At 46.8% G+C, this 14592-nt stretch overlaps 1 protein-coding gene across 4 annotated transcripts in view; it reads left to right on the top strand.

Moving 5' to 3' along the window:
• The window catches only part of SYNJ2 (synaptojanin 2), a 257365-nt gene extending 243187 nt beyond the window's left edge, over window positions 1–14178 (top strand). For 3 of the 4 annotated variants that reach the window (XM_029596673.1, XM_029596671.1, XM_029596672.1), the window contains 3 exons: window positions 2950–3058; window positions 4239–4441; window positions 12710–14178. In XM_029596673.1, coding sequence (XP_029452533.1) covers window positions 2950–3058; window positions 4239–4441; window positions 12710–13348 — 951 coding nt within the window. In that variant the 3' untranslated portion in view covers window positions 13349–14178. Of the gene's footprint in view, window positions 1–2443; window positions 2512–2949; window positions 3059–4238; window positions 4442–12709 lie in introns of those variants that run through there. The other variant, XM_029596674.1, reaches the window with a different exon arrangement.
• The last annotated feature ends 414 nt before the right edge of the window (window positions 14179–14592 follow it).

The raw sequence follows: 14592 nt of genomic DNA, 5'->3' as shown, positions 1-14592 counted from the left end.
CAGGGGGCTCGGCAGTCAGTGACCCATCCTGACCTTGTGTGACTGTGTAACAGGGGCTCAGCAGTCAGTGACCCATCCTGACCTTGTGTGACTGTGTAACAGGGGCTCAGCAGTCAGTGACCCATCCTGACCTTGTGTGACTGTGTAACAGGGGCTCGGCAGTCAGTGACCCATCCTGACCTTGTGTGACTGTGTAACAGGGGCTCAGCAGTCAGTGACCCATCCTGACCTTGTGTGACTGTGTAACAGGGGCTCAGCAGTCAGTGACCCATCCTGACCTTGTGTGACTGTGTAACAGGGGGCTCGGCAGTCAGTGACCCATCCTGACCTTGTGTGACTGTGTAACAGGGGCTCAGCAGTCAGTGACCCATCCTGACCTTGTGTGACTGTGTAACAGGGGCTCGGCAGTCAGTGACCCATCCTGACCTTGTGTGACTGTGTAACAGGGGCTCGGCAGTCAGTGACCCATCCTGACCTTGTGTGACTGTGTAACAGGGGGCTCAGCAGTCAGTGACCCATCCTGACCTTGTGTGACTGTGTAACAGGGGCTCAGCAGTCAGTGACCCATCCTGACCTTGTGTGACTGTGTAACAGGGGCTCAGCAGTCAGTGACCCATCCTGACCTTGTGTGACTGTGTAACAGGGGCTCGGCAGTCAGTGACCCATCCTGACCTTGTGTGACTGTGTAACAGGGGCTCGGCAGTCAGTGACCCATCCTGACCTTGTGTGACTGTGTAACAGGGGCTCGGCAGTCAGTGACCCATCCTGACCTTGTGTGACTGTGTAACCGGGGCTCGGCAGTCAGTGACCCATCCTGACCTTGTGTGACTGTGTAACCGGGGCTCGGCAGTCAGTGACCCATCCTGACCTTGTGTGACTGTGTAACAGGGGCTCGGCAGTCAGTGACCCATCCTGACCTTGTGTGACTGTGTAACAGGGGCTCGGCAGTCAGTGACCCATCCTGACCTTGTGTGACTGTGTAACAGGGGCTCGGCAGTCAGTGACCCATCCTGACCTTGTGTGACTGTGTAACAGGGGCTCGGCAGTCAGTGACCCATCCTGACCTTGTGTGACTGTGTAACAGGGGCTCGGCAGTCAGTGACCCATCCTGACCTTGTGTGACTGTGTAACAGGGGCTCGGCAGTCAGTGACCCATCCTGACCTTGTGTGACTGTGTAACAGGGGCTCGGCAGTCAGTGACCCATCCTGACCTTGTGTGACTGTGTAACAGGGGCTCGGCAGTCAGTGACCCATCCTGACCTTGTGTGACTGTGTAACAGGGGCTCGGCAGTCAGTGACCCATCCTGACCTTGTGTGACTGTGTAACAGGGGCTCGGCAGTCAGTGACCCATCCTGACCTTGTGTGACTGTGTAACAGGGGCTCGGCAGTCAGTGACCCATCCTGACCTTGTGTGACTGTGTAACAGGGGACTCGGCAGTCAGTGACCCATCCTGACCTTGTGTGACTGTGTAACAGGGGCTCGGCAGTCAGTGACCCATCCTGACCTTGTGTGACTGTGTAACAGGGGCTCGGCAGTCAGTGACCCATCCTGACCTTGTGTGACAGTGTAACAGGGGCTCGGCAGTCAGTGACCCATCCTGACCTTGTGTGACTGTGTAACAGGGGCTCGGCAGTCAGTGACCCATCCTGACCTTGTGTGACTGTGTAACAGGGGCTCGGCAGTCAGTGACCCATCCTGACCTTGTGTGACTGTGTAACAGGGGCTCGGCAGTCAGTGACCCATCCTGACCTTGTGTGACTGTGTAACAGGGGCTCGGCAGTCAGTGACCCATCCTGACCTTGTGTGACTGTGTAACCGGGGCTCGGCAGTCAGTGACCCATCCTGACCTTGTGTGACTGTGTAACAGGGGCTCGGCAGTCAGTGACCCATCCTGACCTTGTGTGACTGTGTAACCGGGGCTCGGCAGTCAGTGACCCATCCTGACCTTGTGTGACTGTGTAACAGGGGCTCAGCAGTCAGTGACCCATCCTGACCTTGTGTGACTGTGTAACAGGGGCTCGGCAGTCAGTGACCCATCCTGACCTTGTGTGACAGCATAACAGGGGCTCAGCAGTCAGTGACCCATCCTGACCTTGTGTGACTGTGTAACTGGGGCTCGGCAGTCAGCGACATTGATTAGTTACTTTGCTCTTTCAGAAAATAAATTGAGTTTACCACCATTGCCATCGCTGGTTTTATTTCCTAGCTCTGCATCTCTGTGTCTTTTTGTTCTCGGTTGTAGTTCTGCCTCTCTCCCTTTTATTGCCTTCTCTGTGTCTGGTGCCTGTTTGCCCTCTGTTTTCTATTTCCGATCTGTCGTATGCTTTTTTTTTTCTCTCTTTTCTGTGTGGGGTACATTTTTCATGACTTTTTCTCTCTCTTCCCTCTATCATTCTTTCCCTTATCTCTTCCCCTGCTTGTTCCTTTTATCCTGTTCTCAGCATTCTTCCCTGCTCCTATGGCACTCAGCACCGTGGTCTCTTTTGAAGGGAGGACAAACCCGATGCAGGTAAGGTTGGCATCTGGCTCAGGGTTTCTTTTACTGACAAACCAAGCCAGCCCTGGTTATGCCCCACTGCTTCTATGGTCTTGCAGTTTTGACAGAGTTCAGCATCGACTCATTGAAGACTTTTAACTGAGTCATGAGATGAAACCTCAGTGGGACTTTTCACGCTTCACAATCAAGATAGCCCAACAGACAACAGGGTGTAATAGATTGTAATCTCAAACCTGAAGTGAAATTATTTTGTATGGAAGGGGCGGTTTCATACTTTTCCTGTGCTTTCATGATATGCACAAGACACACACACACACACGTCACTTATGAACATGTCCACACAGTGAATGTAATTTAGAGTACAGGATTCAGTTCTTGATTTTTTAATTCATACAACATCTGAGTTGCAGACTATTTTAACCTAAAATATATTTTTCTTTTTCTCAAAAGCCTAAGGTCAGGACCGGAATAAGCAAACCTTATAATGTTAAGCAGATAAAAACTACGACCCCTCAGGAAGCAGAAGAAGCCATTAAATGGCTGATGGAAGCCAGAGACGGTAAGTCAAAGGAGCTGATTTAAAATTGTGCTAGGGAGATAGTCCTAGTTAAAATGATGTCCAGGAACAGTCCCTAATGACAAAATACTTTTTCCAATCATCACAACCTAACCATTTCTGTAAATTGCAAGTGTGTTTCCCTTTTGTAAGGGTAATAACCCTTTCAATGCCTGTGGTATAATTCTGTAATAAACCACACAGTACACAGCTGAAGTTTCTTGTCTATGCCTAGTAACTCTTATGGCTGGAGTAGCTTTTATTGACCCGGTTCTATCATAATATAATATATTTGCCAACTTATCAGCTCCAGCAGTGAGGTTTGTAGCACAACTGCCCTGCTAGAAATGCTTCTGGTCAGTTCCTAGATGCTACCATCTTACTGGCTACTTTGCTTGCAATGGACTCTTGTGTTTCACTTGCTTTCTGCTCTTCTCGTGCACTTAACAGAGCCAAAAAGAATGCCAAGCACCAAATACGCAAACAGAGAGGGAAACTCTAAAATGACCACACCTGGGAGCTGACTGACCAGATCAAATAAAAATTGGGGTGGTATCCTGAAACTTATTGCTCAGCTCAGTATATCTCAAGCTTAGTTTGTCTTAAAACAAAAGAAGTGTGTCCTATATGAACAGTATTGATACCTTAGCAGGAGCTCTGTGGATGCTATTGCATGTCACAAGTTATACTGTGGCCTCAGAGTAATATGGCAGATATAAGCCCAGTTGCTTTGCCTACATGGCCCTAGTTAAGGATATCTCTCAGGTGTCATTCATACAAGCTTGACCACCTGCACTACTCTAGCCCTTGCCATCACCTTTCCTTGCTCTTACTACCAACGTCTGTGCTGAGATCTCCCAGTTATGAGCTGTACCAGCTTGACCACGTGCAGCATATCACTCCTCATCCCTTGTACTATTAAATGAGAAGTGTGTCCAAGTTGTCCTGCTGCCCATGCTAGGCGACCTGCCTTGTCTCCCATTGCAATATCGTAGACCATACGTGTTCTGCACCTTTGCCCTCACTTCTCTGCAACTAAGGAACCTCTGCTTATCCCAAGCTCCCAAATGCACATATTTTGTTGTTAATATTTATCCAGCAAAATAATGAGCATCAAACATGTTCCAGACAAATGTCTTTCAATACCATATCTTAATGAAATTGCCATTTTGTTATGTTTCAGAAAAACAAGATGAAGCGCTGAAGCATGCCTCATTGCACAGCCAGACGTTATCAAAATCTGAGCCCTTGTCTGTGTGCAGCAAACCCTCAGTGTCTAAGACCGAGCAGCCAGGCTCTATGCTGACGCCTCACCGACCGCCACCCAAAGTTCCTGCTGTTAAGAAGCCTGTTCCCATGCAGAGGGTTGGAGCCAAAACAGAGCACGTAAGACCACATCAGTTATTTTGTGTTTCACCAACAGCAGTAGCCTATCCTTTTCAGATTTTGAGTGGCATAACTTAGCACTAATGGATAATTGCAGGTAACATTGCTTATCAAGAGCCTTGGCACCAAACATCGGAAGGTTACACACACTTTATGGTCTCCACTGGGGAATGGAACAAAACTGAGGTTCATAAAACTTGCCATACTGGGTCAAGCCAAAGGTCCATCAAGCCCAGTATCCTGTTTTCAACACTGGTCAATCCAAGTCTCAAATCCATGACAGGATTCCAAAAAGTCAATAGATTCTATGCTGCTTATCCTGGGGATGAGCAGTGGATTTCCCCAAGTTCACATTAATAATGGTTTATGGACTATTTCCCTCCAGCTACATTAACAGCTTTTACCACATCTTCCTAGAGGGAAGGGAGAGAATGTCTAGAGAGAGAGAGACGGAATGGAGGGAGCAGGAAAGTATATTGAGGGAGGGAGAGAGGAGAAAGAAGGGAAAGGAGCCCTATCAAGTCACCTTCACCCCAAGAAGAGTTATACCACAGAGGTGCAGGTGAGATGCCAGGGGTCAGGTCTGTTTATCTGCTTTGGAGGTTCCAAGTTGGACGTTTCTGGTGTCAATGTGTGCTAAGGTCCAGCATCCTTGAATAGTCAAGAGAAGTCGCTGCCTTGTCGGGACTAATTGGTTGGATAGTCTTAGGTGCTGTTTGATCTCTCAAATGATCATATTCCACTGATGGAAAGTGAAGAACCTATTAATTGCATTTTCTTCTTAACTTTTCTTGCTTGATAGTTCGGTTTTAATAGCATTCTTTACAGGACTACAATGACAAAGTGTAACATAGCATATGTAGAAAGAAAGGGAATTTGGCTTCTTGCTTAAAAACTCTGTGCACTAAAATATCTTAAGGTAATTTTATACTAGCCCACGTAGGACTGAAGTCTGTGGCTAAAAAGCGTGAATTTTCAATGCAGACCTACGCCCATAAGTCCGATTTGAAAATTTGCAGATTGTCCAAGTATACACATACAAGCAGAAAGCTGTGCCTACTCCTGAGTAGGTACAACTGTCTGCGTGTATATGTAACGCACTTGTATGTTAATGCTTAATCTGCCCCGGAATACCTCTTGCTATTGCAGGTGAAAGTACACATGAAATGGACTTCCATGCATACTTTCATTTACTTAAATCATTTGTTTTCTGCCTGCATCGGATCTGCCAAACTAAGCAGAGTACAATAAAACCAAAGCACTGTAAAATTACGTAGGAAGAGCAAACAGTAATAGAAATGCTCTTACACTGATACTTTATCCATCATCCATTACTGAGCTAAACTGTCATGAAAGCCTGAAACAGCAGGGAGGTCATCTAAATCACAGAGAGAGACAGGCAAGTCATGCCATAAAGAGGGCCCAAAGATAGAAAATGTTTGCTTCCTAGATTCACACAAACGGGCAATGTTCACGGATGGAATAAATAAATAATAGCCCTTTCTCTTTCTCATGTTGGAATATACGGAGTAAGTAACTTAAATCAACTGGCTCATCCATCTTTAAAGCTTTAAAAACCAGTACAAGGATCTTAAATTTGATATGTGGTGTAATAGGCAGCTGTTGCAGCAGAGGTCTCACATGCTCCCACGGGTGGCCTCTCAGAAGTAGCCTAGCAGCAGAGTAATGGAGTATCCGAAAAGCTTTTAACCAAATATGTGGGAGACCACCAGAAAGGGGCATCACAGTAATCTATGGATGGAAGTACAAAACCTGTACGAAAATCATTTTTGTCCAAAACATATCGGATGTCATAAAATAGCCCGTCCTTAAGACTGATTGGATTTGTGATGTAAAAGTAGCTGGGAGTCAAATTGCACCCCTAAATTCCAAACAACTTCTTTAAATGGAATTTGAATCCCTTGTACAAACATTGATTTCCCAATAAAGAAGCTCTACAGTTGATACAGAACGCCGCGGCAAGAATCCTGACTAACACCAACCGTGGAGAACACATATCACCCATCTGGACCTCAAATTCCCTCTCAGACTCCATATCTCCAACAGACCAACCAGAGAAGTATACAAAGGAACTCTACAAGCCCCGCCAACCAAAGCCACATGACTCACCTTGACCAAAGACCGATCCTTCTCGACAGCAGACCCAGCTATTTGGAACAACATCCCCTCAGACCTTAGGCTGGAACCCTGCCTCTTAACATTTAGGAAAAAACTTAAGACCTGGCTATTCCGCCAAGCCTTCTCAGATCCCCCGGATACACACTAGACGACCGAACAACCTTCATGAACAATGGATCTCTGTATTACCTTTAAGTACCGTATTTTTCGCTCCATAAGATGCACCTGACCATAAGACGCACCTAGGATTCAGAGGGGGAAAATTAAAAAAAAAAAAAAAAAAAATTTGTGCTAAACCGGCTCTGCGTCTGGGCGTCTTATGGAGCAAATTAGGGGAGTGCATAGCTTTTTTTTTTCTCCCCATTTTGTTTTCGGGTCTGGGAAGGGCCATTTCGGTCCACTCCCCAGATCAGAAAACGTTTTTTCTCTGGGAACCCCTCCCCCCCAAACCCTCCCCATCCCTTTAAATTAACAATCCCCACCCTCCTGACCCCCCCAAGACCTGCCGACTTAATTTACTACAACCCCCCCACCCTCCTGACCCCCCCAAGACCTGCTGACTTAATTTACTGCAACCCCCCACCCTCCTGACTCCCCCAAGACCTGCCGACTTAATTTACTGCAACCCCCCCACCCTCCTGACCCCCCCAAGACCTGCCGACTTAATTTACTGCAACCCCCCCCACCCTCCTGACCCCCCCCAAGACCTGCCGACTTAATTTACTGCAACCCCCCCACCCTCCTGACCCCCCCCAAGACCTGCCGACTTAATTTACTGCAACCCCCCCACCCTCCTGACCCCCCCCCCAAGACCTGCCAAACGTCCCTGGTGGTCCAGCGGGGGTCCAGGAGCGGTCCGGGAACGATCTCCTGGGTGTGGGCCGTCGGCTGCCAGTAATCAAAATGGCGCCGACGGCCCTTTGCCCTCACTATGTCACTGGGACCGACCGCTGCTATTGGTCGGTCTCAGTGACATAGTGAGGGCAAAGGGCCGTCGGCGCCATTTTGTTTACTGGCAGCCGACGGCCGAAGCCCAGGAGATCGTTCCCGGACCCCCGCTGGACCACCAGGGACGTTTGGCAGGTCTTGGGGGGTCAGGAGGGTGGGGGTTGCAGTAAATTGTCGGCAGGTCTTGGGAGGGGGGGTTGCAGTAAATTAAGTCGGCAGGTCTTGGGGGGGGGGTTGCAGTAAATTAAGTCTTGGGGGAGTCAGCAGGGGGGGGGGTTGTTAGATTTTTGTTTGGTTTTTTTTTATATTCGCTCCATAAGACGCACATACATTTTCCCCCCACTTTTGGGGGAAAAAAGTGCGTCTTATGGAGCGAAAAATACGGTACTTAATAAGAGCTACACCTGATTCATCAATTGTTTATACTCTTTGTTTACTGCCTTCTTAGGCCTTTCTTTCCAGCTGTCATTGCTTCCAAGTTTACTATCCTTGTTTGAATGTAACTTTGCTCTTCCTGTTCAAACGATGTAAACCAATCTGATATGGTCATCTAACCATGAAGGTCGGTATAGAAAAGTGTTAAATAAAATAAATAAATAAAGAAGCTGAATTACATTGATGAGAAAAGTAGACAGCAGGTGATTATCACACATCCAAAAGTCAATCAGAGTCAAACAATCTGTAATATGAGCTAATACAAAAGACAAATTCTCCTTTACTGGAAAAATAACTGTATGTTGTCAGCATATATTCTGAATTCAATATTAAGAGAATCTAAAAGATTACAAAAAGGTCTCAAATATGTATTGAATAAGGCCAGCGAAAATACCGACCCTTGAGGAACACCAAATGTAAAGGGAATCAAGTGAACTGTGAGTGATTGAACCAAGCTACTTGTTCTCTTCCCCCAAGATAAGTCACAAGTTACTTCAGTTGTTCTAATAAGATCAAATATTTGATTGTCATAAACTGCAGATATACTGAGAAATCCAGCTCTAATACATCTGCCTGTATCAGATTCCCAGTGACAGCTAACAGGAGTTTCTGTGCTATGGTTTGCATGAAAACCACATTGATGGGGATGAAAAGCATTGTTAGAAAAAGGGAAATCCCCAAATTAGGAATACATGCATAACCTCCACTTTGATTTTCAAGGTGCCACTTGCACCTGAAAAATAGCCTTTTTTTGAGCATTATGTTGCTTTAAAAATCAAACCCTAAATGTGCTCTCTTCTGTTCTACTTTATTGTCAGTATTTAAATGATATCCTTATATAAGCTGCTTTACAAGGAGCGATGGCACATGACACAAACTGGAGAAAAGGACAACTGTTCTCAAAGTGAGTCTAGAGGAGGGACATTCTGCTCTCTATGGTACTAATTTGAACTCGCAACTCCCAGGAGTTCATCTAATTTTAAATCCCTGCTCTCATAACCCAATAAATGCTGGGGAGCCTGTGACAATTGAGCCCGAACTGGAACACATGACCCATTCCACCAGCGCAGCTCACAAAGGAAAATGAGTTAAGTCTTACTGATGTTGGAATCCCAAAACCTGGTCACTCTGCATGGTTGGCATCTTGGGGCACCTGAGTTCAAGAAGGTTCTCTGTCTTGTTACTGGAACTGGTCTTTTCTTGGCACAGCTTATAGGTCTTATCCACATACAAGCAAAGTGCTCCCAGACAGCAAAAACTGCAAATCAAGGAGATGTTGCCAGATGTGGTGGGGAAGACGTGTTTCCTGAGGCTCTGGATCAAATCTCCTCCTTACTGAGTTTAATCTTTGGTGGTGGTGCTGGTTCCCTTTAGACACTGTGGGTGATTCCCTACTTTGGCATGTCCACTCGTCTATCAAAAAAGGAGAAGTCGAGTGCAACAGAGTGGAAAATGGCTGCCGCCAAAGATCCTGCTCCAGCAGTAGTGGACAACGCCGGAAGGAGTGGAGAGAATGAGACGGGATCTAAGGAAACTGGAAGAGTGGTCGAAGATATGGCAGCTCAGATTCAATGCCAAGAAGTGCAAAGTCATGCATATGGGGAGTGGAAACCCGAATGAACTGTATTCGATGGGGGGGGAAAAGCTGATGTGCACGGAGCAGGAGAGGGACCTTGGGGTGATAGTGTCTAATGATATGAAGTCTGCGAAACAATGCGACAAGGCGATAGCAAAAGCCAGAAGAATGCTGGGCTGCATAGAGAGAGGAATATCGAGTAAGAAAAGGGAAGTGATTATTCCCTTGTACAGGTCCTTGGTGAGGCCTCACCTGGAGTACTGTGTTCAGTTCTGGAAACCGTATCTACAAAAAGACAAAGACAAGATGGAAGCGGTACAGAGAAGGGCGACCAGGAAGGTGGAGGATCTTCATCGCATGACGTACGAGGAGAGATTGAAGAATCTAAATATGTACACCCTGGAGGAAAGGAGGAGCAGAGGTGATATGATACAGACTTTCAGATACTTGAAAGGTTTTAATGATCCAAAGACAACGACAAACCTGTTCCATAGGAAAAAAATCAGCAGAACCAGGGGTCACGATTTGAAGCTCCAGGGAGGAAGATTCAGAACCAATGTCAGGAAGTATTTCTTCACGGAAAGGGTGGTGGACGCCTGGAATGCCCTTCCGGAGGATGTGGTGAAGACCAGAACTGTGAAGGACTTCAAAGGGGCGTGGGATAAACACTGTGGATCCATAAAGTCAAGAGGCCGCCAATGAAGAGTGGGTGACTCACCAGAATGACAGCTACTGCCTGGAGACAATACCCTTATTCAATAAACATACACATGCTTACTGTGACTCCAGCATCGCTCTAAACTTCAGCAAGAGGAAATGTGGAAAAATGGATTTACACTCACAAAGAGGGGAGTAGCTGGCTTGTTACGGCGGTTACTACCCCAAACCAAATAAGCCTGATACTTCACCTTCAATGCATATACAGCATAGTTCTCTGCTTCAACGACAGGGGAGAAGAAAAAAGGGTTCGCACTCACAAAGCGGGGAGTAGCTGGCTTGTTACGGCGGTTACTACCCCAAACCAAATGTGTCTGATACTTCACATTCGATGCATATCCAGCATGGCTCTCTGCTTCAACGGCATGGGAGAAGACTGATACATCACGCATTTCCAGCATAGCTCCCTGCTTGAACAGCAGGGGAGAAGAAAAACAACCAATAAGGACTGTATAACATAGTCTGGGTAAAACAAATAAGCATGGGTGTAGCTTGCTTATTGCGGCGGTTACTACCCCTACTACCCCTAACTAATCAAGCTAGATATTTCAGTGGTGGGGGTGGAAGGTAAATAGAACCAAGAGCTAAGAGAAACAGATAAGTATGAGAGAAAAAATGTGTGAAGCTTGCTGGGCAGACTGGATGGGCCGTTTGGTCTTCTTCTGCCGTCATTTCTATGTTTCTATGTTTCTATAATGAAACCACTGTGGCTGATCTTACAGCAGCAGTAGTGGCAGTGCTAGCAACCAGATTTGATGATCTTTCAGTGCAAATTCTAAGAACATAAGAACATGCCATACTGGGTCAGACCAAGGGTCCATCAAGCCCAGCATCCTGTTTCCAACAGTGGCCAATCCAGGCCACAAGAACCTGGCAAGTACCCAAAAACTAAGTCTATTCCATGTTACCGCTGCTAGTAATAGCAGTGGCTATTCTCTAAGTCAACTCAATTAATAGCAGGTAATGGACTTCTCTTCCAAGAACTTATCCAATTCTTGCATTGAGTGAAAAAGAACTTTCTCCGATTAGTTTTAAATGTGCCAAACGCTAACTTCATGGAGTGCCCCCTAGTCCTTCTATTATCTGAAAGAGTAAATAACCAATTCACATCTACCTGTTCTAGACCTCTCATGATCTTAAAGACCTCTATCATATCCCCCCTCAGCCGTCTCTTCTCCAAGCTGAAAAGTCCTAACCTCTTTAGTCTTTCCTCATAGGGGAGCTGTTCCATTCCCCTTATCATTTTGGAAATAAAAGGATCCCTGACTGACTTCCACACGGATTTTGAAACCATCGAGGGCTGGGTAGGTCTTGTTGAAGACGACATGCTAGTGCTTACTACAAAGGTAGATAAACTTGAAAAATTGGTTGGTGCGCAGGAAGCCAAGATCGACAAACTTGAAAACCATTCCTGTCGCTCTAACCTGCACTTTGTGGGATTCGCTGACAACATTTCAGACGGGAAGTTGCATGGGATCTTGGAACAATGGCTGCCGTCGGAACTCAGACTGCCTGATCTAGTGGATCGCATACGGATTGAGCGTGTACATCGCGTGGGGTCCATGTTGGCAGACAAGTCGAGGCCAAGAATAGTCCTAGCCAAAATTTTGAACTTTGCCCACAAAGTTTGCATTCTTCAGAAATTTTCAAGCACAAAGAGATTATGTATGATGGCTGGCACATACTAATTTCTTGGCATGGGTCTTGGCCATGCTTAAAGAGTTCAGGCCGATCTGCTCTGCTCCTGCAAAACTGCAGCTGCGATTCGCCCTGATATACCCTGCCAAACTGAAGATCTGGTGCACTCGAGGGATCCTTTGCGTGAACTTGTGCAAGCTGCCAAAGCTTCTTTTTGTAAGCCCTACCGCAACAGGATGACACTATGTCTAATGCTTGAAAATGGTGGGTGACCTAAGCTAGCATTGTTGGCTAAGTTCCCTGTGCTTGTATCCAATTAGATGTCAGCTCACTGATTGTTGTGCAGGTAGCAGTAATAGCAACAGCAGAATCTCGATCATTGCAGTGTATTCCGATACCCACTCTGTATGGGCCCTTCAGCCATACGATAACTGATGTCCCTTTTGGAACGCTGTCATCACTGTCCCGGTGCACTTCGGTCCCTGCTGTTCCAAGGATTGGATTTGGCTCCTGATGGCATTTTTAACATGTAATCAACCTTCATTTGTTTCTCATGATGCTCCGTATCTTTCTCCATGGGCTGGCAGTGTGGAGTGGTCATTAAATCACAGAATTGAGAAATCTCACTTACTTTCTCCTATCCACTCCCACTGTGTGCCTTTCAGTGTTGCTTAAACTCCCTGCACTTAAACTTTTGTAGGGCAGCGGTCTGTATTATTTTGTAAAGCACGGTGTGTACTAGTGTGCTACACATGATGATATTGAATTAGCAGATGTTCGTTCTCAAGAGCTTAATTTTCTTTTCTTTATTTTAGGCCTTATCTCCGGAAGAACCATCCACCTCAGTTTTAGAGCGAGTACCAGAGCCACGCCCTGGAGGCGTAACCACTGCAACCCCAAGAGCAGCTCCCGTGCCGAAACCCAGAATACTTCAGCCCCCAACCAGGAGAGCCGCTGAGAGAAAGCTGAGCGATGAATCGCAGCCCTCGCCGGGGAAAAGCGAGGCAGGAGACCTGGAGGATTGCTGCCGTGTTCCAAAGGTGCCTCCCAGGAGGAAGAAGTCCGCCCCCGCTGCTTTCCACCTGCAGGTACTCCGCAACAGCAAGATCGCCGGCTTGATTTCCAGCAACAACGCCGGTCCCGCGGCAGCGTCGCCCGCCGCAGGGCGCCCCGGCCTCCTCACAACAGACAGCTCCTGTATCCCGGCTCCCTCCCCTGACTGGCTGCCTCCGGAGGTGGGGAGGAGCCGGTGGCTGACTGGCAGTACGGATCTGTTGGACCTGGACAAAGAGATCTCCCCTCGGTCTTCCGTGAATATGTGCAGCGAGGCGCTCTTCAGCAACTGGGTAACGTTCAATGACGAGGACGCCAAGGACTTGCCGTCGACAGGCAGCCATCAAGCAGCAGGGAATAACTGTGAAAAAAATAGCCTCACAGACACAAACTCGGGTTGACAATCGTACTTGACCTTTTTTTTTTTTTTTTTAAATTTTGTATTTATCTGTGGAAATGACATTCTAAACTCTCCCATTCAATGCCCGATACTGCAGGGACAGTTTTACGTCCTGCTTCAGCACCGCGTTTTATTGCAATGTGTCAGGAATGAATGAATGAATAATACCTGTAAAGGGGAGGGGGGGGGGGGACAGTTTTCCAGCTGTCTGCTTTGGGACAAAGAATGCGTAATTTTTACCCACAGGCCATGCAGCAGGTTTCAAAGCGAAAATACGTGCGTATCTAGCGGCCGGCAGGGCCCTCTAAGAATGAAGGAGGGGCTCTTCCCAACACTGAAGAGCAAGGTGGGAGGGGGATGGGCTGAATTGACCTCTCCGCAACCTGGGCTGCTACAACTCCTAACTCACTGGTGATTTAATACACTCCCCTCCCTCGAAACAGACAAACAGGAAGTGTCCTGGGGGGGCGACGATCACCCTGATTCCACCTACCCCCCCCCCTCCCCCCCCACCCCAATACCTGAAACCTGCTTTAGGTGCAAACTATACATGACTTATGTTTTTTCTGCAGTTAGATTTTTGCTTGAAAAGTACACAGGAACGGTTGAAAATTCAGTCTACTCCTGTACTTTTCCTCCAGCACCCTAAGTATGTCCCCAGGTACGGCTCCTTTGAATGTGACTGAAAGTTGTGGAAGAGCACAGACTTTTTAGCTGCATCGAGGGTGGACAGTTTCATAGAGACAATTAATGGGGATAAAACACCAAATCACTTTGAATTGCTCCTCAAATGCATTAAATAAAATGGAAAATATCCACAAATACCTTTTACATTATTGTTAATGTATTCTGTATATATCCTTAATTTCTTAGTAGTCTTAAATTATGTAAACTTTAGTTACGAGAGTTCAAATGTAAATTTGATTGAGAAATACCTTCAGTGTATAAAGCAAACTTGCAGGATGAATTAGCCATGACATGTGGATGAAACCATTCGGCAGCGCTCTCTTAGCTCATAAGAGCTTTTGCTCAACTGAGCATGTGTGGGAGTGCCCGCATAGGCATTGCCTTAGGAGCCCTTGAGTTGATTTTAGAGCTAAGTCTAGGTTGGCATTCGACTCTCTAGGGAGGCGGGCGAATGTTTAGCATGGTTAATTCATCCTGCTGTCTAGGAAGGACACAGTTTACGGTAACTAAACTTGCTTTCCTCTGCTTTCAGGCAGGCCAGTCCACACAAGTGGGTTA

Source organism: Rhinatrema bivittatum, chromosome 3, assembly GCF_901001135.1.
Source record: "Rhinatrema bivittatum chromosome 3, aRhiBiv1.1, whole genome shotgun sequence".
Taxonomy (NCBI): domain Eukaryota; kingdom Metazoa; phylum Chordata; class Amphibia; order Gymnophiona; family Rhinatrematidae; genus Rhinatrema; species Rhinatrema bivittatum.
This window is presented reverse-complemented; position numbering and strand designations above follow the sequence as displayed.